This window comes from Lethenteron reissneri, chromosome 32 (assembly GCF_015708825.2).
Source record: "Lethenteron reissneri isolate LAM-NWPU_2019-01 chromosome 32, ASM1570882v1, whole genome shotgun sequence".
NCBI classification, from domain to species: domain Eukaryota; kingdom Metazoa; phylum Chordata; class Hyperoartia; order Petromyzontiformes; family Petromyzontidae; genus Lethenteron; species Lethenteron reissneri.
Genome location: NC_083810.1, coordinates 4757371 through 4782401, shown reverse-complemented (window position 1 = coordinate 4782401; position 25031 = coordinate 4757371). Strand labels below are relative to the sequence as shown.

Genomic DNA, 25031 nt, shown 5'->3' with positions numbered 1-25031 from the left:
CTACTTTACCGAGTGTTGACATCTCCAGCGTTTACCATTGTTGCTTACTTTTATGCTTATTATCAGCTAACACCGGCCACAACCATGAGCCGATGGGCACCATTGTTCTCTTCTAGCCCCGCCCCCGAGGACCATCAAGCCATACCCCTGGCTACCACATTCAGACAAGCCCCTCTCCCTCCCCTCCACCCCTTAACTTGTTTTTAAGTGCTTGCCTCTTGGATTTTTTCCTCACTTAATACAGTAAATTCAGCTGTGACGGTCCCACCTGATGACGGAGACTTGTGTTGCCTCCGAAACGTCGTGATTTATTATTTTATTTCTATTATTATTTCTACAATCATTATTATTTATTTATTATTATTTCTTTTTTACCTACGTGACTTTACCGGAAAAAAACCCCAAGAGTATGAATCCTTGCAGTCACGAAAGCTTCAAATCTAGAATTCCAGAAGTCTGTTCGTAAGGGGCCGTCCATAAATGACGTCACGCATCTAGGGGGGGGGGGTGTCAGACATTTGTGACGATGTGTGACGAGGGGGGGGGTTGAGAAATGTGACGTCACATCAAAATGCGCAACTTTAAATAAATATAGACAACACGTTCTACTTAATTAAATAGACTTTTTGATAAATGTTTTCTCCTACAACATCAGAGTGCAGTGGCACATTAATGACAATAGTTTAAAGCGATTTGAAGCATGCTTTATTTGTTTTTGGGAGAGGTGGCAGAGCTTTGTGACATCATATTTTAAGGGGGGGTCTGACTTTTTATGACGCCGTGTGACGAGGGGGGGGGGGGGTCAACAATCGTACAAAATCGCGTGACGTCATTTATGGACGGCCCCTAAAGTCGATTTGTGCGTAAGTCCAGCTTTACTCCCTGTCGATTCCAAACACGTTGCACGGCATGTACACGAAACACGGGGAATTGCTGACTTTCACAGTTGTTTAATCTCCTGTAAACGCAACTGGTTGTTCACGTTCTGCAGATGGAGATGCTACCACCGCCATCCATTGCGTGACTCTCGGTTCGAACAGGCAACTCGACATAAGGGGCCATCCATTTAGTCGGTACGCAAACATCTGTCAAAACTTGACCCCTTTTCCCTCCCTGCACGCACGCGTACTTTTTACCCCCCCCCCCCCCAATCGTATAGAACGACTGATATTTAATCCATGCAGACACGATCAAGGATTAATAATATTAACGTGTTTAAGCAAACAGATAGTCCACCGCCGGACGATCTAACTCATTTGAAAGCCAATGTAGACAAATTATTAATAATTCGCAAGTCGAGTGTTCGTAAGTATAGAGTCCGTGTATCCTGGAGGAATCCGATGCGCTAAAGCTCTTTTTGTACAATTGTCCCATAAGGGGGCGGATCAGAACGTTAAAACAACAAACAACAAACAAATACAAAAACACGACGGGAGTGCAAAGTATAATGGAAATAAATATTTCTGTGGTTTTCCCACCTGATGATGATTGCTTGTGTTGCAATCGAAACGTCGTGATTTAATTTATTTTATACCTACTTAAAAAAATATCCAGATGAAACCAAACTTTTTTTTATATCTTACCATGTAAAGCCCACTGAAATATTAGCTTATTTTTCAGACGCGACCTGGCCACAAATGATAGCTCGTTGTAAGTGGCTTCTAATATTGAAAGTTTATAGGCGCAAAATAATCTAAATATATAATTTAATGGCTATTTACAATGTTCAAAATTGGGAGTTTTCTATTTAATACATATTTTGTTCTTAATTAAACTAGGAATACCAATGCAATCAAACAATGATAGTCACGAAGCAACAAGGGAGAAACACAAACAAATAGACAACATTTTTTGCCCGTATTGAAACGGCTGTATGCCGTATGGACCTGAAAACTCAATTTCCCTGTTCAAGAAAATGGGTAAACAGTATGGGTTGACAGCTATGCAAATCAATGCAGCCCTTATGTAATGTATTAGTAGGACTACTACCACTACTGTGGAACCATTTGTTTCCCTGGGCAAGCCGAAGTAAAAAAAAATTCAGGAAGCTCCTAAGTTTATGGCTGTAAGGGACGATGATTACCGTTTTCCCAATCGCTACAACGTGTGCTGTAAAATAAAACGTATTAAAACGAGTCGGAAAAACACGTTGCAGCGAAAAATAAGAAAACTTTAATTCCCACTCTTTTCGTCATCCTGCACTACAAATAATGTTTTTTCTGCAAAAAAAATTCCAAGACGAAATATACACATTAATCGGCGCACAAATTGAAAAGTTTGAGCGATTTTAATGAATCGTGGTCAGTCTCCTGCATTCGTTACTCCCACCTTTTCGGCATCGCTTCCCATGATTATAATCAGCGTTGTCTTCCGAACGTATTCTTCAATTCAATTTGTATGCGTTATCAGGAATATCCGGTATCGCCAGTCACCCAGCTAGTTTTAGCTGGCAACGGCTCCTAACAGAGTTATTGTTGGGGTGGAAAGCCCAGCCAGCAGCAAGCCAGGAAACTAGAGGCATAGATTGTCCAGGATGGTCCAGATGTCTTGTGACCTCCAATCAATTGAACCCCATTATATAATTTTGCCTTTGCATATTCATTTCTGTTTTAAATTAACCTTACTTGAAGCAACTATTATTGAGTTTATAGATTATTAACGGAGGATCACAAGACATCTGTATAGTACTGTATTTTCAATTTGCCAGAATGGTGAAGCCCTCCACTTGCTCCCGGTCTTAAATAGAGCAGCAGCAGGGTGACGTCATAATTTAACCTAATCTGGTGCAGTGATTTAAGGTGGGGAGGGTATTGTAATTATATAATAGATTGGTAATCATTCAATTGTTATTCATTCGTATTTGTTTCTCCTTTAAGGAATTGTAATTTATATTTTATTTAATATATATGATGATATTTTATGAATTGACATACATTTTTTACATTATACAGGTAGGAACAATAGGTTCCACACTGCTCACCAGGGATTATTTGTCTGTCTGTCGTGCATATTTGTCTGTCGTGCACGAATGCGCTGTCCAACCAAGTTCCTAACTGCCCACTCCGAAGGAACGTGTTTGTATATTCAGGAGTTTTAACCTGCAGTACGGTGGCTAATCACGGTATGGATTAGACGAAACAATCTCGCAGAATTCACGGAAATTGTAACCACAGCATTAGCAGCAATTTCAGAGCGTTGAGGCAGGCGACTAATTATATTATAGATCATATTTAGTAGGACACAACATAAAGTATCGTATTAAAAAACGTCTTGAATTAAGAAACTTCTCCGATTTTTTTTCATTTACTTAAAGCCAATTGACAATTAAGAGAAGTATTGGGCTTGAGCAGGGCACGACGCTCTCCGGGCCGATTGCCTGCATGCACTGCAGATCGTCTGCAATGCCCTGGGGTAAACAATGTGTCGGCTTGCGAGCGACAATTCATCACCATCATCCGCGGTCAATCATCGTCTGCTGGGTGAACGCCTCCCTCGAACCGCAGCGTCATCTCTCGCGATTCTCCGTTGTGATACTGCAAAAACACACAACCGACGTTCACCACTAAGTGGCGGTGACGTCACCACGGCACTTGTGCCAGGCTAGGTGCACTTTGTGGCTACATGTCATGGAACAGACCCAGGTGCCGTGGGTTGACTGACTGAGATTAATGGCATGACTGGCATATGCATAAACTGTGCTCTCCACCGTGCAAGCTCTCTTTGTTTTAACCGCCCGGCGCTCCGCTCGTTGTTGTGAGCGTCGCTCCTCTGCCCTCCATTGTTGATGCTGAAGGGCGACTGCCTCCAACTCCCCAGTAGCGTCCTTCACGAACCTCCTCCACAGAGGACGATCTTGACACCGCTGGTACCAGTCATCGGCAAATCCACTCAGCCCCACGTCCTCCTGTACCACATCACTCCATCTCTTGTCCAGCGCGTGCAGTGATAGATACACCACCTCGCCACCTGCACAGACTCCGTCTACTCGGTGGGTGGCTCTTTGTAAGCAAAAATTAGCACGCGTAAATAAAAACAAGATTGAATAGTAACTGAATATGAATAGCATATCCAATATACTTAATTGTTCTTCTTTGATAATAGGTTTTCCCTCTGTTTTATGGCAACAAAACAGGTGTTTAGATGTTAAAACACCAAACTGAAACCTTTTACAAGGAATCATGTCTGCATTAATCACAACGCTTGTGGTCAAAATGCAAACAAAAAACATACTCTGATAATATATGCATTGTCCTTGGAACTGATTGGTCCACACCAGAGATAGCTTTCTTTAGAGCCTCGTCTCAAACGGTGTTAGACCAGAGGACGCCAAAGGCGATGTAGAACAGTAATTATAATTAAACATTGAGGTGCTTGAGGCAGGGAATTGCGTCAGGAGCAGCTCGGTACATATGGAAGTAACTTTAATTAAAACCCGTAATAAAAAAAATATTAACAAAATACAGGAGCAGTTTAATGCGACAATTAAATTACTGCGGTAAGGCGATTGCGGAATGTGCAATCAGGTGCAAGCCCAAGAGCACACTCGCCAATTTGCGCTGTCACTTTAACAAGGAGCCTTTGCGCGACCAACATTATTCGATCGCGTAAAATATGAACGCGTCGTTAAACCGCGCGAGAAATCCGTACTATCTAATTGGCTGCGTCGGGTGGAGGTGGGTTAACGGACAAGTTTTTCATCATGAATTTGCACGGAATGACTTCGCCGCAGATTGGAGCAATTAATTACGAGTCGCCACTTATCAGCCCCATTCACACACCGCACGTGACACCCACCACCCCGGCTCATTGTTCCACCCGGAGTGAATGATTATTGCGCATTGTTATGCCCACTCAACAACAATAGGATCGACTTTTATTGTGAAGGGTGGGCTTGGCTCCGCGACGGGGAGGGGCGTGGTGTTGGTGCAACGCGGGGGGAGCTTCCAGGATGAAGTTGACGCATTCACGTGGAACAGTCGTCGGGCTCGCTCTGGACAGCGCGCTTCTTTTTGCCTCGTCGCTGCTTGGGTAGCAACTTTAAGTTCTAAAAAGCAGGACGAGCAGAGAAACCCCGGTCGGTTATATATTATACGCTGTGCGTTTGTATGTAGACATTTGATGGGCGTGCGTGCGTGCGTGCTTAGTTGGTCAGTCCAGTGGCAATAGCTGTTGAGCTACGACTGCTGATAACTCGGAGTCATCTACAGTCGTGGAAAGAGATTCAATTTGAAACGGCAACTTCGAAGCTACGATATCCCGGCTACGAGCAGGTAGGAGGTGTGATTTTTAGTTACATTATCATCCGCTAAGACAATCTGCAAACATTTTCTAGTATAACATTAACTGCGCACCTAAAAGTGTGTTTACTACATGTACATTTCACTTATAAAGTTACCAGTCATCGCATGCCTTTTTAGCAGATCATATTTAACGTGTTTAAAGTTACTATTTTACTCGTTACTGGACCACCTTTATATTTTGGTTATTAAATTTGGTACCTAAACCGAATTTGTCGCCTAACGTTTGTGTTTAGTTCTTCAATGAACCTTGTACTTGGTTTCGTACCTAAGTTAAAACAAGTACAGTATTGATTTAATTGTGATTATCAATTACCGTCCAGTAATTGTCCGGATGCTTGTAATCCCTCGACATTGTAAAGGCGTGGTTAAGACTGATCTTGCATATATGGGGTGTAGAACCTAAATCACTTCATAATACTCCTAAGAAAGTTTTTTTGGGTTGGATCGCGTCAATATAAATGTGTTCATATTCTTGGTTCTTTTGGTAAAGTGACGGAAATAGAAAACGAAAAAATTTGAATAAAATGAAAATAATTAAATACATTTTAAATTATTGAAAATAATAAAAGCATCAAACCCACGACGTTTCGATCACAACACAAGCAGTCTTCATCAGGCGGAGACCGCTTGTGTTGTGATCGAAACGTCGTGGGTTTGATGCTTTAATTATTTTCAATTATTTTTATTTTATCTTAATATTTTCATTTTATTTTCATGTTTTTTCTATCTACGCGACTTTACCGAAAGAACCAAGAATATGAATTCCTGCCGTTGCGAAAGTTAAGTCTAAATATAACCCACTACCACCCGACAGCCAATCTGTAAGGGTTGTCACGTAAGCAAAACTTGGTACTCAATTACTACTTCAGCACACTGGTGTGTTGGACTTGTAAAGTTAGTCGCATGCCAGGCATACGTCTATCCACTGCTGGATGAAGGTCTCTCCACGGCGGTCTCCATCTCTCACGGTCTTTGCGATGCCACAATCCTGCACATTCTCAGCTCCATCCTCCCAACTCTGCAGTTGCCTTCCTCTTGGGTGTACGTCTCTTCTTTTGACTGCCATTCCATCACCAGTCTTGTCCACGGATAAAGATCCCTTCTTGCGATGTGCCCTGACACCGAGGCCACTTGCTTTCCTTAACAGCCAATAGGATTACTCCAATCGGTGATAGTTTCCTGGTCCACGTGTATGTGTGTCGCGCTGCGTTTGCAGCGCACTTTGCCAACGGTGCTAATCGGAGGCGCGATTTAAAGCGCAGCTCTCCACGTGGAGGTCCCCGTGTGTTGGTGGGTAATGTGCGGCCGCCGTTGCAAGTTGTTTTTTCAGTGACATTGTTTGGTATATTTCGTTTTAATTAATTAAATTGTGTTTTCTTAAAGCGTTCTAAATTGCGCTCTTGCTTAATTTCAAAATCTTTATGCTTGTCCACCTAAAATATTTTAAGTTGACCGTTGCACGATCCCCTTCTGCTCGTGTTTCCCCGTTGAAGCGCAGTCGAGTTTCTTCAACCCCCCCGCGCTGATCGTGACCATGCTGCTGCAGTAGCGTGGCAGTCTGTGGTCCCCTGTCGCTAAAATTTAAGCGCGTGTTGGTTTTTTCAAAGGATGGATTATTATTATTTTTCAACGATTAATGTAAACAAGTAAATGGCGTTGCCATGGCTTTGTCTTAATGCTCGTACAAAACAAGTGGCTTCTGGCGGCATTCGCGTGCGGGAGGCGGTGTAAACCGGCCCGTGCGGTTCTGGGCACGGGCCGATCGCGAATTGTTGACGCGGTCTGCGGAGTTCACGGCGCTCATGGGCGGATTGCGTTCGCGCACGCCTCGACAGAACCACCTCGGCCATGGAATGCGTGGACGTTGTTGTGACGAGCGACCGCAAGGCAAACAGGTGTTATAGGCTGGCGGGGATGCCGCGATGGGGCAGCGGGCAGGAGGGCAGTGAAGCGAAATTGGTCGTCGTCATTGTACACGGATCCCACCCCACGCCTGTGCTGCACTTACCCAGCTCGGCGGAGTTGTGATCACGACAAACTCAACGCGGTGGATTGACACAAAAAGACAATCTTTAAAGGCCGGCACGGCACACGAGGGGCTGGGGTGGCCAACACCACGCCCGACCGCCTTTGTCTCCCGAGTGGCGATGTTTTACACACCGCACCAGGTACACATTTTGAGGCCGAGTCGACCTAGGGGAGGCCCAGGACCGGTTCAGATAATCTTCATTGGTGGTGTTGGTCGTGAGCGGGAATCGAACCCGGGTCGCCAGGTTCGTAGCGCAGCGCTAACTGCTACACTACCGCTTTCCCCCACACACACACCCACACGCACTTGGAGTGTTGCGGTAGGAATGGGATCGCCTTGTTTTTGGGAAACTGCGCGGCACGTGGACCTTGAGGGTTGCTCGTGACGCGAGAATTTCGGTGGCCGCTTGCTCGCTACGGAGGGCTTCTCGCCCCCACCGATTGTCCTCTTACCCCCCCTCCCCCATGTGTGCAGATACTATTGGTTCTATTGTAAAGTAGGCTGTGTAGGTATATATGCCTACAAAGTAACATTCTTTTTTGGGGGGGAAGGGAGGTAGTGAAACATTTTGGTGGGGGGATCGATAATTGTTGTAAACTTGTTGGATCAACTTTCGACTTTTATATATATAGTTTCCTCCATATGTGCTCCTAAAACGGCACACCCTTAACTCGTATGCACCATACATCTGTAAACGGCTTAATACAGTGCAATTATAGCATAACAAAAATCTAATTGGCAGCCCTTTGTCAATTCGTGGGTGGATGAAGGATTCCCCATGCCGCCTTGTCAACCAATCGTGGGCATGTTTGACCATACCTCGCCACGCTGGTCGGTGCACGTTAGAGAAGGTAGCTGCGCAACTGGGTTTTCAACTTTCCTGATTTTCCCAGGATCTGTTTTAATTGGTGGAACTTTTCTGACAACTGTATATTTAGACTTCTTGTTTCTTTCGGTAAAGTCACGTAGAAGGGAAGTAATAAAATAATAAAAATAAAACATAATAAAACAATTCTCACGACGTTTCGGCTACAACGCAAGCAGCCGTCTTCAGGTGAAGAATGAGACACTACCAAACTAGGAGCTTATATATAAGCTGCATTGGGGGTTGAAGAGCGCCTTAACAAAAAGAATGTGCATGTGAAGAGGGATTTAGCATATTCATGGAAAATGCGTAGGCGTTGGGCGGGGGGGTGTCAAAGTCATATTATGCCCATGCATTATGCAGGATCAGCAGCAACCAAGGGGGGTGCAGGGATTAGCAGTAACAAAGGAAAGGAATGTTAATGATATGTAGCTGCAGTTACTCAACAACACGTAGAAAACTAAAGTATAAACTACATAAAAAACTAAAGTATAAACTGCATCGCACCATCAGTATACTTACTATACTCTATAATAAGCTGAGTTACTAACAGCAAGTAATACATTACAATTTTACCTCGTAAAAATTCTATAATATGCTTCCATCTAAACCTTATTCTCTTACATCACACGAGCATATACCGTACTATATACTGCCATAGATAAACCCAACATTAAATTATATACTGTATTGCTGTAAACCAACCTATATCTTATACATTTAATATCACACTATGTATTATTCTACACACCCTAATGTGTATCGAAATGGTTTATTACGTCCTTCCAATGATTGCTGAGCCAGAATCCATCTTCTCGGTTAAAGTTGTCTCTGTGTTTGTATATGTGGATCGCCTCATGAACGAATCTCTCATGATAGCCAGATGGCTTGCAGAGAACCTCTGTCTTGGAGAAGTCAATATCATGTGAGCCCACTGAGTTGTAACAGTGATCTGCCACGGCAGATCACTGTTACAACTCAGTGGGCTCACATGATATTGACTTCTCCAAGACAGAGGTTCTCTGCAAGCCATCTGGCTATCATGAGAGATTCGTTCATGAGGCGATCCACATATACAAACACAGAGACAACTTTAACCGAGAAGATGGATTCTGGCTCAGCAATCATTGGAAGGACGTAATAAACCATTTCGATACACATTAGGGTGTGTAGAATAATACATAGTGTGATATTAAATGTATAAGATATAGGTTGGTTTACAGCAATACAGTATATAATTTAATGTTGGGTTTATCTATGGCAGTATATAGTACGGTATATGCTCGTGTGATGTAAGAGAATAAGGTTTAGATGGAAGCATATTATAGAATTTTTACGAGGTAAAATTGTAATGTATTACTTGCTGTTAGTAACTCAGCTTATTATAGAGTATAGTAAGTATACTGATGGTGCGATGCAGTTTATACTTTAGTTTTTTATGTAGTTTATACTTTAGTTTTCTACGTGTTGTTGAGTAACTGCAGCTACATATCATTAACATTCCTTTCCTTTGTTACTGCTAATCCCTGCACCCCCCTTGGTTGCTGCTGATCCTGCATAATGCATGGGCATAATATGACTTTGACACCCCCCCGCCCAACGCCTACGCATTTTCCATGAATATGCTAAATCCCTCTTCACATGCACATTCTTTTTGTTAAGGCGCTCTTCAACCCCCAATGCAGCTTATATATAAGCTCCTAGTTTGGTAGTGTCTCATTCTTCACCTGAAGACGGCTGCTTGCGTTGTAGCCGAAACGTCGTGAGAATTGTTTTATTATGTTTTATTTTTATTATTTTATTACTTCCCTTCTACGTGACTTTACCGAAAGAAACAAGAAGATGAATCCCTGCAGTCACGAAAGCTTTAAATCGAAATGTATATTTAGAGTTTTCATGTCTCTCCGTGGTCGGCGTGCATTTTTCTCTGGGTCCTCTGGTTTTTTTCCTCCTTTAGAAACAGCAGCGTTTAGAGTGTCAGCAAATACATTTACAGGTGATGAGCTTTTATTTGGGGCCAGGTCGCTTCTGAAAAAAAACTATATAGCTCGGTGGGCCTTTACCTGGTGATATAAAAAGTTTAGTTTAAAGCTGCAAGTCCTGGTTGGCTGTCAGTTGCGTTAATAACACACCACTAGAGATGACATTTGAGGTAGTTGGCTGCTGCTTTTTGTACCCTCGGCCCAAGGCCAGTTTGGAATTCGCCCTCCACTCGTGTGAGCTGTTGCCGAGAAATGTAACTCCGGGTTCAGGACTCTGTGTGCCACCCTCGCGATCATGTCCCGAGAGCTTTTAGACTCTGTCACTGGTTGCAATTTAACGAGTTACACTTTCAGAAAGATCACGTGTTTTTCTAAAGTTTACACAAACATCCCAATTGCGTGTTGGCAAATTAATCTTTTTTTCCGTTTTTGAAAATGTGCGAATGTGTCCCATTGTCAGCAATGTGGTCAGTCTCCAAGATATTTGAGCCATTTCATCAAGTTGCCTGATAGTGTCTAATAACCATGCCTGTCTTGACACAAACATTTTAGTCCATCGGCTTTCCTAATGTAGATCCCCCCCCCCCAAACACTGATGGATATATTGGTCTGAAAATCATATGTCCTGACAGACAATAAAAAAAACCCCTGTTCTGTGGAAAGACGGACAAGATGTACACTGTGTACCCATAATGCTTTAAGACAACGCACTGATGTTTTTGTACTGTATGTGGCTTGGTTGCCTAGCTGTGAAGCGTGCATCGACCCGCCTCTCGCCACCTCTATAACCTGTTTGCTACATGGCAAAGAGCACAAACCAGACCAACTAGTAATGCAGTGCCACGCCAAGTCGATGCCTACAAGCTCCATGGGTCGAAAAGCATTTAAATAAAAATAGTCGGGAGTTCAAAGACCCATAAGTGGTGGGTGGTCCCCACGCATGTATTGCTCCACTTGATGAGCTCCATGAGATGGCAATTTCGTCTTATATTGCTGGAAAGAATCAGAGTCGCGAGGTTATAGCTTATGTGACGTGCCCCCCCCCCCCCCGGGGCACATCAACATTGCGCATCTGATATTTGGACGTGTGATTGTGCAGAAACCCATTAGCAGAGCTTAATTTCTCACAGTAGGGTTGGGAAATACTTGCAGGAGCTCGGGTCCCCAGACAGCTCTGGCGAAAATTACGCACTGCCGCTCCGAATAACCCACCTTGCTTCGCAATCTATTTACATAAATAAAAACCTTGATTCGTCTCAAAAACCTCTAGGCCACTTCCCGACAAGGTAGCTGAAATTTGGTACATATGTAGCTTTTAGGGCACAACAGGAAAAAACAATCCTAAAATTTTAATTTTAAGGCCCCCAAATCTCGATTTTTTTTAAGTGCCCCATAAACATATTTGTGTGTGATTCAGTAAACTGTTCAAAATATAAGATTGCGGTATTTTTAGTTTGATAGAGCCTTAAACAGCAAATCAAATTAAAGTGAGAACCATTCTATCTTTTACTGATATTCGGATTCAAGTGGGTTTGACCGAAAAAATATGTATTTTATAATGTTCAAATCTGAATAATTCAAAAACCATAAGAATAATAACTTTACCTCAGTATTATATTCATTTTTGTTCTTAAATAAACAAACAAATATTTAAATTGAGCGGTTTCCAATGGGTATGTCTTTAAATCAAGTTGTCAACTTTTTTGCCGAAAAATACGAATTTTTGGAATAGTTCTTAGTGTCTGATATAAATTGTAAAAAAATAATCCTATCGGGTTCACTAATGTCTACTCAATTTTCTCTGGCGAAGACAGGCTTTATGAATTAGTAATGGCATAAAATTCCATAGCTAATAATCGGTGAAATGCTTCTCCCATGGAGAGCCTTAAAAATGCGAGGTCAGGGAGTGAAAAGGGCTTGGCTGTTAATAGGTTTTTTTCCCCACTTATCGTGGCTGAACTCCAAAGGAACTGCAGTCAAGCCCGGCTTGAACATTTCAAGCTGCAAACCGTTCACCAGCAGCACCACAGAGCCTCATGAGATGGTCGATGTCATTTGTGACACCTGTAAATAAAAATGTCTGAAGTTGCCCACTGCTTAAACTTTTTAACTGACATAAGATGACTTGTCTTTCATTTACATATTACACCAGTCCCATTTTTCAAATGAGTATATATTCCGGAGTGATGTTGTGTTATTTACTATTTTTATAATTTGCATTGCAGTATCGAAGGGATCAGCTGAACATAACAATACATGACCCCCCCCTCTCCCCCCAGCGATTTTTAACGCCATTGAGGCGTTTACAGAATAAGAGCCAATGATGGAAATCTCACATTCTCAAGACATGGGATAGAATTTGCACGCAACCTTTGTTAACTTTCAAAAAGAGCAGTACTCATTTTAGTTACTTGATAACCAACCAGGATTTTGGATCTCAGCCTTCTGGTTGTTATTGAAATGTTTAAACCACAGGACGGCCTGGCTGTCACAGGACGGACGGCCTGGCCTTTTCATGACTTTTATCAGTTTATCCTCTGTTTACTCCTTTCCTCCATTTTGTATTTCTAAAATTGTCATTTGGTTGTTTCCTGTGTCACAGCGTTAACTCGTTCACATTTCCAACATTCCGCAAACGCAATTATTCGCGTACACTTTGGCGACATTAACTTGCAAACCTTGACCTGGCGTTTTGAAATGTTTGCGTGTGATCTCATGTTTTTTTTCCCCCTCCCTCAGGGTGCACAAGCCAAGTATGAGCAATGCCAAGGGGTCGCAAAGACCGACGTCCGTCCCGCGCGCACGTCCCTCGGAAACGACGTGCTGCCGGCCTGCGTCGCTCAGCGCCACCGTGGGCCCGGGGAACCCCTTTCCACCCAGAGGGGGTCAAGGTCACCGTGGCCCGGCAGATGGGAAATCGGAGACTGAAAGCAGCCCCCTCTCCAGCAATGGCTCCGACGTTTCTGTGGCGGCGCCCGGCATGTTCTCCAAGTCGCCCGTTTTAAGTGGGCGCAAGGCTAAACCCGACCTCGTGGTTAAACTCCGGGGCGACCGCGGTGAGCCTGGCGGTGGCGGCACCGCCACGGGGCTTCGTAAGATGGGCACCGATGACGGATCGTTAGCGACGCCCGTGAGAAGGAATAATAGCGTGCTCGTTCGAAATGACGCGTCCTCGCGTTCCACGCCGAGCGGGGTCCGCGACGCTGGCGCCATGCGGCCCCAAGGCGGTGCTGGGCAACAGGGCGTGCGGCTGGATGCCCTCCTGCACAACACGGGGGGCGATCCTTGTGTGGTGGTGGAGGAGGAGGCGGCGAGAGCACACGGCGCTGGCTACGACCACCTCAATCGTGTTCTGCTGAGTGACATAGTTGTGGGGTGTGGGCGTGACTTAAAATTGAGTGGGAGCTGTGGTGCAAGAATAGGAGCAGCAGCAGTGGGAGGAGGAGGAAGGAAGCCACTGGAAAATGCCAATGGTGGCCATTTGCAGGAGCATACAATATTTAGTCAGGACTGTACTTTGGAAACTGAAGATGAGTTGCTGGGATGTAAACCTTTGGGTTCGTACGAAGATTTATACCGTGGCGACAAAATGCAGAGCAACACAACATTTTTCAGTTGTCCAGGAACACATTGTGTGAATTTCCACGTTGAGAATGCTTTGGATGGAAATCTCTGCTGTTGTGAGGACGATACAGGAACCAGTAAATTTATAGCACAGCCCAAATGCGTGGCACCTCAAAACCACGCTTCAAACCCATCTGCACTGACGCCGAGGGCCATCAAATCTAGCAGTCCAATCGCTCGTGCCGTCCCACCTTGCAAAACTCCAATGGCTTTCAGCCCAGTCCTGGGATGTTTTCACCATGGTCCCGTGGGCACCGACGCGATGCAGAAGGAAATCCCCTTGCTTGGCACCGCACAGCAACGCGTTCAGCGGCAGCCGTCTGTTGACGAGAGCAACGCTGAGCTGCTGCGGGGCCCTGCTTGCGACAGCTTTGCGTACAACAGCTGCATCAAGAAGGATTGCGTGGCCATAATTAACGAGATCAGGAAGAGGAATCTGCAGAAGTGGGAGTCGTTGAATTCCAGCGCGGACAACCCGTTGCGGTGTCTGACCTGGAATGAAACCTCCAACATCGTTCGAGAAATGTACGAGTGCTCGCCGATGCAGTCCATGCTGCCGCGGAAAAACGCAAAAGTGCTGGATCCGATGGCCGAACGTCAACACGCGAACCAAGCGGCTGCCAGTGAACAGCAGAAATTTATGTTGTGGCTCAACGCGACAGCATTGCCAGCTCTTGAACACGGTGCACTCGATGAGGCAATGTGTGCACTTGGCAGAGCCGAAGATGCGGCGTCTTCCACTGGCCGTGCAGCGGAGGTGGTCGCAGTGGAGAAGATGGCGGTCAACGTCACACAAGCGCTTTCGCTGCCTGCTATAGATTCTACGATGATGACCGTGGCTTCTCAAGATCTCAATTCTGCTGTGACAAGTCTGCCAACTGCAATGGTGGAAAATAAACTCGTTGATACAAAAAGGCAAAAGGGATTTGGTGTACTGCCAAAGGCCGGTTGTGAAAATGGGCCTCTTTGCATTAACGACCCAAAGAGAGCCCAGATTGGTGCACCCTTGGGTAGTGACATTAATCATCGGCGCATTCCTGGTGACCACGGTATGTTAAAGTATAAGCATTCGCCCAACGGCCCCTCTGATTTACAAAAAGTAAGCTTGAATGGTCGCACCACGTCCACTCCGCTCGTTGACGATGGGTGTGCACGAACCCTCGTGCCTGCGGTGATGTTTGCTGGAGACAACGATCTCGGTGAGATTTCGACCATATCTTCCTCGTCGAGATCCTCTTTGAATGGCTTGCCGCAGCAATTCAACTTTGACAAACAAACGCTGCCGGTTTATATCAACAGGAGAGCAGAAAGCACAGCCGTCAAGGCGTCCAAGAAAACGCTGATTGGTCGGGGGGTGACAATGGACGATCAAACTTCAAATGGCAAAAAGCTACCGACAGTTGTCCGAAAAGCTTGGAGCCTCGACGTGATGCAGAAGAAGCTGCAGAAGTCAAATCCAAACAAGTCCATGGAGAGAATCCCAGCCACTGTGGTTGAAGGTCGGGTTGCCCGTGCCACCGTCACAAACGTTCAGAAGTTTAAGCATCCCGTGAAGGCCACAGATCCCACGGGACGTCGCATGGCCGGTGTGGACGCACCAGGTGAATTGTTGCCGTCAAAGGTCAAAGCGTCGGCCGTGATGCAGCCAAGAGACAATTCTGCAGCAGCGATCAAAGCCAGGGGCTTGCCAACGTTTCCAAGACGGGCGCTCCCTTCATCGCTGTGTCCAACAAAATTGTTGGCAGCTGGCCCCACCAAATACGGCAGCCCCACAAGGCCAAGGCAGCAGGTGATTGACGGTGTTGCGAGGAAATTGACAAACACGCCGTCGAAGCCTGGCAGCTCGAGCAAGCTGTGCACACCGGTGAAGGCCGGGGTAACCGCAGCCGCCGTAGGGAGGAGAACCGTTGCCGCCGTCACTCCGCAAAAGCCGAGTAAAGTCTTGGGCTGCCCCCATCTGGACGGCGATGGGCCCTCCGTCTTGGGGGCCGTGAACATGTCCCCCAAGGTCCCGTTGGCCAACGCGGTGAGGCCGTCACCCAGGGCCATGAAGCTGCCGATGCGCCTCCCTGCGAGGGCCTCTGCACTGGCCCAAGCACCGAACGTCGTGGTCTCCGCCCAGAGGCGACAGCTAAACGGCCCGGGGGACGGCCACTCGGAGAAGGGCGCTCCATCCAGCGGCCAAGTCAGGGCGAGGCAGCTCAAGCCTCCGTTTGGCTCCAAACTGAGGGCTCCAACGAGACCCACACATGGCGGCAAAGCAGAGCCCGTCGCGCCCGTGAGGGATGCTGTCGACGGTGTGCCGCTGGAGGAAGATGCAGTCGGAAGCGCGAATTTGACAATGGTGAGAAATGGATGCAGCATTGTTCCCCCGTTACTCGCGAAGTTGCTATCCGCGGTTTTTGGCTATCCGCGAATCGCATCTGGCACTATGCAACTGCATCGAGAGTGGGAAAGAAAGTGAGAAAGTGGTGCGAGAGGATGTGATGCGGTAGAGCGATGCGAGACCGTTTATTTAAGATAATTAATTAGAAACGATGGGTTTTTGTAGACCAACATTTTCCATACAATTTACTACTCACGGGCATCTCCAGAACGTATCCTTCGTGAATGAGGGAATATGTACTGTAATATCTAATCATAATACATTGCAGTGTATGAAAATGCTAAATGGTCTGGGCTTGGGTGTGGGAGACACCTGCCAGGGTGGCTAAGACTTGGCTAGTAAAAGGCAGTGTGGCAACTAAGTGGTTTATTTTTCCTATTTTTATCGTTTTGATTTGTCTGTTCATACACATGAATTGTCTATCCACTTGGGTTTCCTCCTATTTTCTGTAAACAAATAAACTAAACCCGACTCTATCTTGACTTGAAGCGTTCGTGACTGCAGGAATTCATATTCTTGGGTCTTTCGGTAAAGTCACGTGGATGTTATTTTCTTTGAACCTATCTGCGTGACTTTACCGAAAGACTCAGGAATATAAACTCAACTATGTTTTATTTCGCAAGGTAAAGCCCACGAAGCTGTATGCATTTTTAGAAGCGACCTGGCCACAACTAAGTGGCTTATGTAGAAATGTATCGCAGCTAAATACAAAAACATTTTTGCCAAACATCCAAGTTATGACCTGATTTTGAAAAACTTTTGGTACGCAAAGACTTTCCTGGGCATAAAAGGATTTGTTTGTACTATTCAATTACATTCATTACCGTAACGCACTCAAATTGTCTCCATGCTCCAAAAAGGAATTATTTGTGGGCAGCCATGAGGAGTGGACATTCCACATTCCCAAAGCTGGATGCCCCTTTCTATTGGACTATTGTGCTTTGTCGCGCTATCGTTGTGCACGTGTTCACGTACGCCCATTTTATCATCGTTTTGAGCGTTGTGGGGATATTTAACCATACTTCACCATGGTCATAGGGTGCAGCATAGAATTCCAGTGAAAATTGCTGCACTGCCTTATGCTGTGCAAAAACCACTTGGCCATTCCTAATATTAATTTACCATAGATTTGTGGTAACCACTAATTTCTTACAGACTGAAGATTGGTTTTAAGTAAAAAGACATTTATCTTAACATCTATTTTGTTCGATAATTGTATCATGATCGATGTTGATATTACATTGAACTATTGGCTCCTTCAAATTAATGGAGTGAGTTTGCGTGCGTAAATTATTGATGTCGCCGTCACAGACCGACCGTGTAATTAAACGTGTTTTGACGCAGTAATGTCGTGCATCACAATTCGACGCGTGCCCTTCAAATCACGTCTTTGTGCTTTCCATATAATTTTGCCTAATGAAATAACACACAAGTAACCACGAATGTGCTGGGAACTTTCTTGATGTTGCGTGTTTTTGGGGAGAATATGAACATTAAGTTCCAACGGGGCAGGGCGTGGCTGCTGGCAGCAGCACGGCCTGTGCGAAATGCCAAGAAGCAAGGTGGGGGTCTCGCGGTTTGCCTTTTATATAATTGTAATTTTTGTTTGTTAACGGGGTCATCCACATTCAACGTGCACACTTGGCAGCAGAGGTGTGGACTCGAGTCATGTGACTTGGACTCGAGTCAGACTCGAGTCATGAATTTGATGACTTCAGACTCGACTTGGACTTGCATAACAATGACTTTGTCCCACCTCTGAGGTGTGGACTCGAGTCATGTGACTTGGACTCGAGTCAGACTCGAGTCATGATTTTGATGACTTCAGACTCGACTTGGACTTGCATAACAATGACTTTGTCCCACCTCTGCTTGGCAGTGACCCATTGTTTTATTGACGCTTGTTTATTATCCCTGAGAGGCTTGCTCAGTTGGACACCTTTTTGGGAGGATCCTGCCAAGTTTTGTCAGTAAACGGATAGATGATGGCCATGTTACACTCCCAATTCAGAAAAATTGCACGGTTACCTTTCCAATTTTGACCCGGACGCTGGCGCGCAATGGGCGGCTACCCTTGTTCTTGACGTCACTATCTTTCACCTCCATTGTGAAGCACGTGGACTGTCTTTGTTGCGGTTACCGCACCCGCCATAATAATTGTGCGACGCCCGCAGAATTCGAACCTTGCACCACCTGAAACGAGCGGCAGGCCGAGTCGCCGCCTCTCTAAACTCTCCGCTGCTTCGGCTCGCGTCGTGCGTGGCTCTGCGCCGCCGTGTGTACTTTGTTATTAGGAAGCCACTGGAGCTATCCACTCGTCAATCTAGATGGAAAACTAATTTCTTTAGAACCTCGATTTTAGCGCGGTTGGCTACGTTGCAGTGCCAAACAAGTTTTACATGCATACGTAACATTGCAGATTCAGGTCGATGATGGGAGAGACTCCTCCAAGGTCGCTGCTGGATGCCTGCTCCAACCTTCCAACGGGAGCCTGCGTTCCACGGGCCCCGTCTCATCCGCCGGCAGGGGCCGCCCCACGGCGATGAGGCCCCCCTCCTTCCTACCCGGATGCCGAGGAGCCTCCAGGCTTCCTGCCACACGCGCCACCGTCGCCGCTCGGCCACAACCGGACAACCCCAACATTACCTTCGCCGCAGGTTCCCCGCGACGACCGGCGCTCGCTGGATTTGCTCGTGCAGTGTAGCTAGAGCCGGTGTTTATTTTGTAGTTTCTTCCAATTTAATTCGTATTAACATGGCAATTTTTTTTATTGCACATCTCTTTTCTAATGTGTATTTCACATACGGGTCAATCTGCTACGGTGGAGGGCTCATACCCAGCAGTGTTCTAAACATAGCAGCTGCGAAATACGTTCTACATACCCATATGCGACACGTGGCTAATGCAGAGTGTTAAATAAATTGGTCGCCAGTTAAATAAAAATTTGTACCAATTTAATTGCAAAAAAGAAATGACACTCTTTGAGATGGGTAGTAACTGAAGTGCCGAAGGGCATTGCTTTGTAGCTGGTTGAATAAAGCCTCCTGTGACCTGCTTTGTGATGGGCCACTCCTTCGCATGCTCCACGTTATCATTGATATTTGCATCAAAACAGGTGGCCTAGTGGTGCAGTCGCGACTAGTGGGGAACCCTCGGTGTGGGTGTACCTCGTGGCCTTTCTACTGAATCCTCGCCTGTCGTCACCACCGCTGCCACCGTGCGCCATTGTACAGCGGTGCTCCATGATGGTCTAGAATCAATGGGAAACATTCCACATTTTTCCTTTGCACAAAGTGGTGCAGTACATGTTTTATCGACTCCAGAGGAATGATGTTTTGAACTTGTAATCGTGTTACTGAACATGTAATCGTGCTAATGTTTGTCAGGCCATCCTAATGGCTTCATCCAACTGCATAGCAGCAGTACTTGCAGAGTATTGTAGATTGCTCCTTCGCATGGGGTGTAAAGGTGTAAGATGGAAATTGTTAAGGGACTCTTGAGAATGAATGGTGGGTGAAGCGACGTGTCAAATGCATCCGTCTGCTTGCTGACCTGCACCTAAATTTCAAGGGCCTCGTGGTGCATCTTATTTTACCAGCGAAGTAACCTCACTGACAAACACACTTGACTGAAACACTCGACTGCATCTTGCATTGCTGAATTATTTAAAGGGGAAAAACTACGGCAACAGTCGCCCCCCCCCCCCTCCTACTGGCGGACTCTACGCGCAGGTGAAACATGGACGCGTGGAGTGACGTACATGTGTTTAATACATTTCTGTTAAAACTGTTTGAGACTAGGCTCTAAAGAAAGCCGTCTCTGGAGAGGACCAATTGGCTTCAAAGACGATGCATATGTTATCAGATTTTTTTGTTTGCATTCTAACCACAAGCATTGTGGTTAATGCAGACATGATGCCTTGTAAAAGGTTTCAGTTTGGTGTTTTAACATCTTAACACAACTGTTTTGTTGCCAGAAAAATATGGAGAAACATTTTCTTAGAATCCATTTCTTTCGCACCGTTACGTAGTGAACCGTGCCAATCGTAGGTGTGTGCGTGCCACCAGATCGACGTGAAAGCCAAATTGCGCGTTCAGCGTCTGCCGCTGCTTCTGCTGCGTTTGCACCGCAACGCAGGTGATGCCCAGACCAGCACGGCTGCCCGCAAGGCTGTCGCCAGGGCATCCTTGGCCTCGGCCGCCGCCACAGCCACCGACTTCTCTGCCCAGCACTGCCAAAAGCTTCTGGCCCTGCCCGCCTTGAGGAAGCGCAGCCCCAGCCCCGGCTCCGCATCCGTCGCCAGCACCCAGTCCACGGACAGCGATCGCAGTGGGCACGCCGCGCATCGTGGCGCAAAACGTACGGAGAGGTGTGGGGGCGGAGGGGACTGCGGTGGCGGTGGCAGCAGGGGGTGCTCGTGTCGCGAGTACAGCCGAGTGTAGGGGCGGGCGCGCACGTGTTTACGAGCGCACGTGTGTGTGTGTGTGCGCGCGTGTGATTCGGGTGGCGTGCTGCACTACCCAACCCGGCGGTCCGAGTTCGATTCCCGCTCACGGACAACACCAATGACGATGATCTTTTTTTTGCACACAGCGTTGTAATGCGGTGGTTTTTTTCTGGAAGATTTGCTGGTTTATCTGGGATGTTTCTGTTGCGCGTTGTCGCTTTAAGATATTTTCTGTTCATATTTTGTTTGTTGCGGTTGCACCCGACTCAAGAACCACATGGCTCACAGGGTTATACCGAATACATGAAACTTGAATCTGAACCAGGTCCTGGGCCGCCCCCCCCCCCCAGTCGACTCTGCCTCGGATGATTCACTCGTGCGGTGTAGTAAACATCGCCACTGGGGAGACAAAGGCGGATAGACGTGGTGTTGGCCACCCACATGTGCCATGCCGGCCTTCATAGGTGCTCGCTAACATCACTTGCCCCAACAGCCTGTTCAGGTTACATGGATGAGCTTTGTCTTTTGTCGGTGACGCAGTTGCTGTAATTGGCTGTTGTTAATGTACAGGTAGTCTCCGGTTTACTCTGAACTTTTACGACGTTTATGTTTCTAGATTTTACAACGATCCTATTGACGATAGAGGTTCCAGGAAGGCATTGCAATGTCGTAAAAGCTGCCCCCCCCCCTGCGACCAATTCGGAAGAAGACTTCTGGTTGGCAGTTGGTGATCGTAACCTCTGGGTACGAGAGAACGAGGGAGTGGAATGTTGTTGGTAGTCGGTAGTTGGTCCGTGTGGTGATATTAGTCGCGTCACGAGAACATGGAGTTTCCACCACTGGCTTGGAACATGGTGACGATGAGCACTTTGCTTATCGTGAACTGGAAGGTCGGGATTTGTTTTTGATTACGGGAATATAGCTCGAAGTTTGTACCAATACATTGAAGGCATATCATTGTGGACTCGATTAGTTTTGTTTCCACAGGAATTGGGTCAATTTAATGTAAAAACAGGTTCAGAGTAGTTAGGCTTGCCAAATTAGCATATTCACATACAATTAAATGGGCTGTGAATGAAACTGCATTATTTAAATTAATTAGCTCTTCCGGTCTCGCCCTTAACAAGAGGAACATTGTCTAATGTCCAGTGATTGTTAAAATCCATAAATAATTGCACTTGCATTCACAAATCTAATGTAATTGTCATTCAATGCTCGCGCTTGTCCCTAATACAGCGCAATTGCTTTAAACGCACCTAGGCCAGCTTTGGCCTTCATTGAGAGAGTGTGGGCGCTGCCGTAGCGATGCAAATCGGTGGTACCCAATACCCATCACCACCACCCCCCCTGCGTTCTATTGGCAGGTGGCCCTCCGTCGCAGGTGTCTGCCGGCGCCACCATCTCGAACGGCGACACTCCGAAGCGTCGCTACACATCCGTGACAGGCAAGTGGTTGTGACCCTCCCAGCGGTGCGCTCTACTGTGTAGGAGGAAGGCATTGCAGCAGCAACAACAACACTAATGACGACAATTATTTACATTCTCTAAAGATGCATTTCATGCCTGGATATCCCAATGCGCCGTTTATCGAAACCAGGACATGAATTATGTTGAACTTCTTTCGCACCGTAACAGCTAACCGAGCTCATTGGAGGTGCGGCGTAATGACAACAAGCTAAACACAACGCCGTTGTAAAGAAATTATTTTTCAATCTAGATTTAATAGTGCATAGCTCCAGTGGCTTCCTCCATCGAACTGGGGTAAACTGGCCGTAACAAGAGGGGGGTAAATGTTTGTATGCACGTTGATCTTCTTCCGTAACACACCGAGCCAACGGTGCCAATTGCTGAAGGCCAGTTTGAAAGAAGTGCGAGTTTTGATGACACACTCAAATGGCTCGAACCGCGACCCCCTTATCGGCGAAGGCGGCAAAGCGTTTTCCAAAGCCTGGGAGCAGCACTGACAAAAGGCCCATCGCCCCGGCAGGAAATGAGCCCCGAGCATTGGCCGTGTGGACATTGCTTGCACTCAACCGAGATGGCCTTGAGTTTAAAGCGTTTCAACCTGTCATGTCTCAAGATGCTGATGAAATCCGTGTACCCTTTTTGTGTTGAAGTCTACAGTGGTTATTGCACGGATGGACTGGCTCTTGTCTGGGAATGTGGAATATGTATTCCTCCTTGGCTGAGCCGTTAATAGAGATGAGCATTGCCATTGCCCCAGGGCTAATTTGTGCAGGGTCACTTTTTGACTTTCAAGTAATTGTAATACAACTCTATTCTATTGCATCTTGAGACTCTAAAACGTCAAATGTAATATTTTTTATTCTGTTCCACGTTACAAAAAAACGACAAACAAATGTAACCACACGGCTTGAGGAGTCATGAAAATCGACGTTCACACTTCGTAGGAATTGTATACGTTTAAAAATGTATTCAAACATTACTTGAATCTCCAATTTGCCTTGCTCATTATGACGGTGCTCGCCTCCAGACGTCGTGCCAAAACATTCCACATTCCATGGTGATGGCCGTTATCGCCATCGGCAACCACTCTTCCCACAAAGCAGCCCTTTACTATAATGGACACACGTGTGTGTATATATCATGATCATCGGTTGGTTGTAGGGCCGCCCCAATTGGGTAACCGTCTCTCGCAAACCTGCCGTGTAAATAATCCACTTGGCGCCTGCAAACGAGGACATTTAGTCGCTACATCTCCTCTGGGCGCGGCCGCTCGGCCACGTTCCATTCCTTGGCTGTCACTCGGTCACCGGGCTTGACCATCGGCCACCAACCTCGTGTTTCAGTTGTCCTTCCCCCGCGACGTTACAGCGCGAATAATGTCTGTCGACATACAAGACCAGTCCTGTGAAAATGCCTCTCGTATCTTAAAGTTAGAATTGTCTTTAACGTGGGTGTGCTCTGGAATGTGTTTTCCTGCTCTCACTATACTTGCTTTGAAGACGGCACTAAACCTGGATGCGTGAAATACATTAAGATATTTCTACTGGTATAGCGAGTCGCTGAAGGTTACATTGGGGTTGGTCCCGTACATGCCCCAGGTGATGTGACTTTTACAAGATTAATGTTGGTGGCTGTGCCAATGCAACTCCCTGTTCTCAACACCAAGCAGTGAAGCGTCGCTAAATACAAAGTAAACAACGCTGTCCCAGAGCTATGTGCATCTTCCATGAGATGCGCTCCAACCCAGAACCGGCTATGAACAATCAAGGGCATAATAGTGATGTTTACTTGATGGTAAAATATTTACTAGCTTTAAGAAGGCTAGGTTTTATATTTGCCTTAAAAACACGATTTTTTGTATATAATAACCGGCACCGTGAATGTACAATCCAAATCTGTAAAATAAAAAAACCCCATCGTAACAGAATTTTAGGACGGGCCAAAAAACCACGAGTTTCAATCGGCGCAACAAAGTGTAAAAGGCGCAATGCCTCCGCTTTTGCAAAAACAGGAAATGCTGATGATGGTTTGTGCAGAGGCACAGAGGCTGTGCGTATTGCACTTCTGTGGCTTGTTTGAAACTGTAGGGCGTTTGACTCGTGATTGAAATGTTAAGTTCATATCTCGGTAGTGTCAACTCGGCCCATCAGCCGTCCTCTAGGGTTGATAAAGTCCATACCGCCTTGTAAAAAAAAAATCACCAGCGGGGGTTGTGCTTTGTGCTTATTGTTTCCTGGCTTAGGAACGTTGACTTTAGACTCGTGATCTGCAACCAAAGTGAGGGCACTGCTCAATGTTCGAGCATGGAGGGGACCGACTTGTTGGCTTAGTGCTACCAATCACACTGAAGTCCTCTTAACAACCATGTTGATTACGTGTAAAAAATGAAGGGGCTGTTATTGTATTCAAATGACCATCCAAATCAGTTTTATTTTGAATACAGTGTTCCCTCCGTTTATTCACAAACTTGCTATCGGCGATTTTGACTGTTCGTGAATTGCATCTGGAACGCGACACGACTGCATGGAGAGAAAGTGGCGAGAGGGAATGTGGTGCGAGAAAGGGAGATTAAACGATGAGATGAAGTGATGATGATGCCAAAGCCAGCATCATCAAATTTCGATTTAAAGCTTTCGTGACTGCAGGGATTCATCTTCTTGGTTCTTTCGGTAAAGTCACGTAGAAGGGAAGTAATAAAATAATAAAAATAAAACATAATAAAACAATTCTCACGACGTTTCGGCCACAACGCAAGCAGCCGTCCTCAGGTGAAAACCAGGTCCGTCGAGGCGACAGAGTCTGAATGAAACAGCACACGGGCTTGGAGCATATATATAAGCTGGGCGCATTGACAAAGGAATTTGCATATCAACAGGAATATAGCATATTTATGGGAAATGCAGGAATGTGATTAGTACTGCATATGCATGT

The 25031-nt window shown here is 46.0% G+C and overlaps 1 protein-coding gene across 1 annotated transcript; it reads left to right on the top strand.

Annotated features, from left to right (window-relative positions):
• Positions 1 to 5152: 5152 nt before the first annotated feature.
• LOC133350131 (uncharacterized) lies at positions 5153 to 18480 on the top strand. Its single transcript, XM_061564157.1, has 3 exons — positions 5153 to 5270; positions 12916 to 16144; positions 18361 to 18480. The coding sequence occupies exons 2-3, from the start codon at positions 12932 to 12934 to the stop codon at positions 18478 to 18480; spliced, it is 3333 nt and encodes a 1110-aa protein (XP_061420141.1). The 5' UTR covers positions 5153 to 5270; positions 12916 to 12931.
• Positions 18481 to 25031: the final 6551 nt, after the last annotated feature.